The 1,318-nt window shown below is 28.3% G+C and overlaps 1 protein-coding gene across 1 annotated transcript in view; it reads left to right on the forward strand.

Annotated features, from left to right (window-relative positions):
* Window positions 1–1,318, forward strand: part of LOC106466453 — a 54,099-nt gene that overhangs the window by 35,228 nt on the left and 17,553 nt on the right. Inside the window, exon 6 of the mRNA XM_022394453.1 lies at window positions 175–376. Coding sequence (XP_022250161.1) covers window positions 175–376 — 202 coding nt within the window. The remainder of the gene's footprint in view (window positions 1–174; window positions 377–1,318) is intronic.

The following is a 1,318-nucleotide window of genomic DNA, read 5'->3' on the forward strand; positions in this document are numbered from 1 at the left end:
TGAATGAATGGTATTGCTCATTTTCTTTCAAGAATCAAGTATGCTGTTAGGGTTGAGAATATGAGATAAAATATATTATTTTACAAAAGAAAAATCAATTATTCCTCTAGGATGTTCTAGGGGGTTATGGAAATGAATTAAAACTATAAGATGACAAGTTGTTTTTTCTTCCAGGTTTGTTAAGTTCAATCCACTTGGGACCAAACTTATAACAGGCATCTCAAACCTCCCAGTTGACAGTTTTCGTTCTCATATCATGGACTCAGTACTTAGTCAAAACAACTCTCCATCTTTCTCACAGAACTCTACATCACAGAGACGTAGCATTTTGACACGACTAATGACCATGTATCGTCATTTAGAAGGCTTAGAAGAGGTAAGAAAGACATTGGTTATGAATTTCTTTAAGTGTATTTAGATTTTGAATTTTTTTTATGAGGTGTTCACAAATAAATTATTATTATTCATTAAGTTATGAAATAAATATGTAGTTCATGAATAGAATTATTGATTCACAACATTCATCCCTGAATGTCTTGATTATAAAATATCATTTTTATAGCAATTTGAAATCAGGTTAAAATAATAATTTCTTTGTCATAAATCATTTCCAAAATTAGAAGAAAACATGAATTACACCAAAAATTTTTTGATTAGTGAGCTGGAATTATTTTTTTAGGATATTTTGATTTTATGCTCAAGTTCTTTGTTTGTGCCTTATTTTGAAAAATTGTAAAATACAGTAAACATAAAATCTATAAAAAAAATATATATATACCATGATAAATATTTCATGACTGGTAATGGGAGTAGACACATTTGTAGTGAATATGAGGTATTATTCCTCATAAAAGCGATTAAAAGCTAATACAGTTGGTATGATTTGATTGCTTTTTAACTCTTTCAGCATGAGCTCGGTCCCTGGGACTGACCTCCTAACCAATTTGTCCTTGTTATAGTTTTGTGCTATAACTTTTAAATTAGTAAGCATATGTTAATGAAATTTGGCAGATTATCAGTAATCATTACAGTGCTTTCATATGCAAAATATCAAATTTTTTTTTATTCAGTCTTAAGGTTTGTTAAGCTATGTTTTTCTCATGTCTTTCTTTTCAAATGTTGCCTATCCAACATCCAGAGTAATTTCCATTTTAAGATTAAAAATACTTTTATGCATCAGAAAGTTTTCAGATTTCACATGCAAAATCTTTATAATGTCCAGATAGTTGTCAAATGTTTTTTAAGAAAACTTTATATTTTATCTGTTATCTAATCTACAGTTTGATACCAAATTTATTGGCATAAATTCATGAAATAG

The sequence above is a fragment of the Limulus polyphemus genome, unplaced genomic scaffold (genome assembly GCF_000517525.1).
Source record: "Limulus polyphemus unplaced genomic scaffold, Limulus_polyphemus-2.1.2 Scaffold2263, whole genome shotgun sequence".
Taxonomy (NCBI): domain Eukaryota; kingdom Metazoa; phylum Arthropoda; class Merostomata; order Xiphosura; family Limulidae; genus Limulus; species Limulus polyphemus.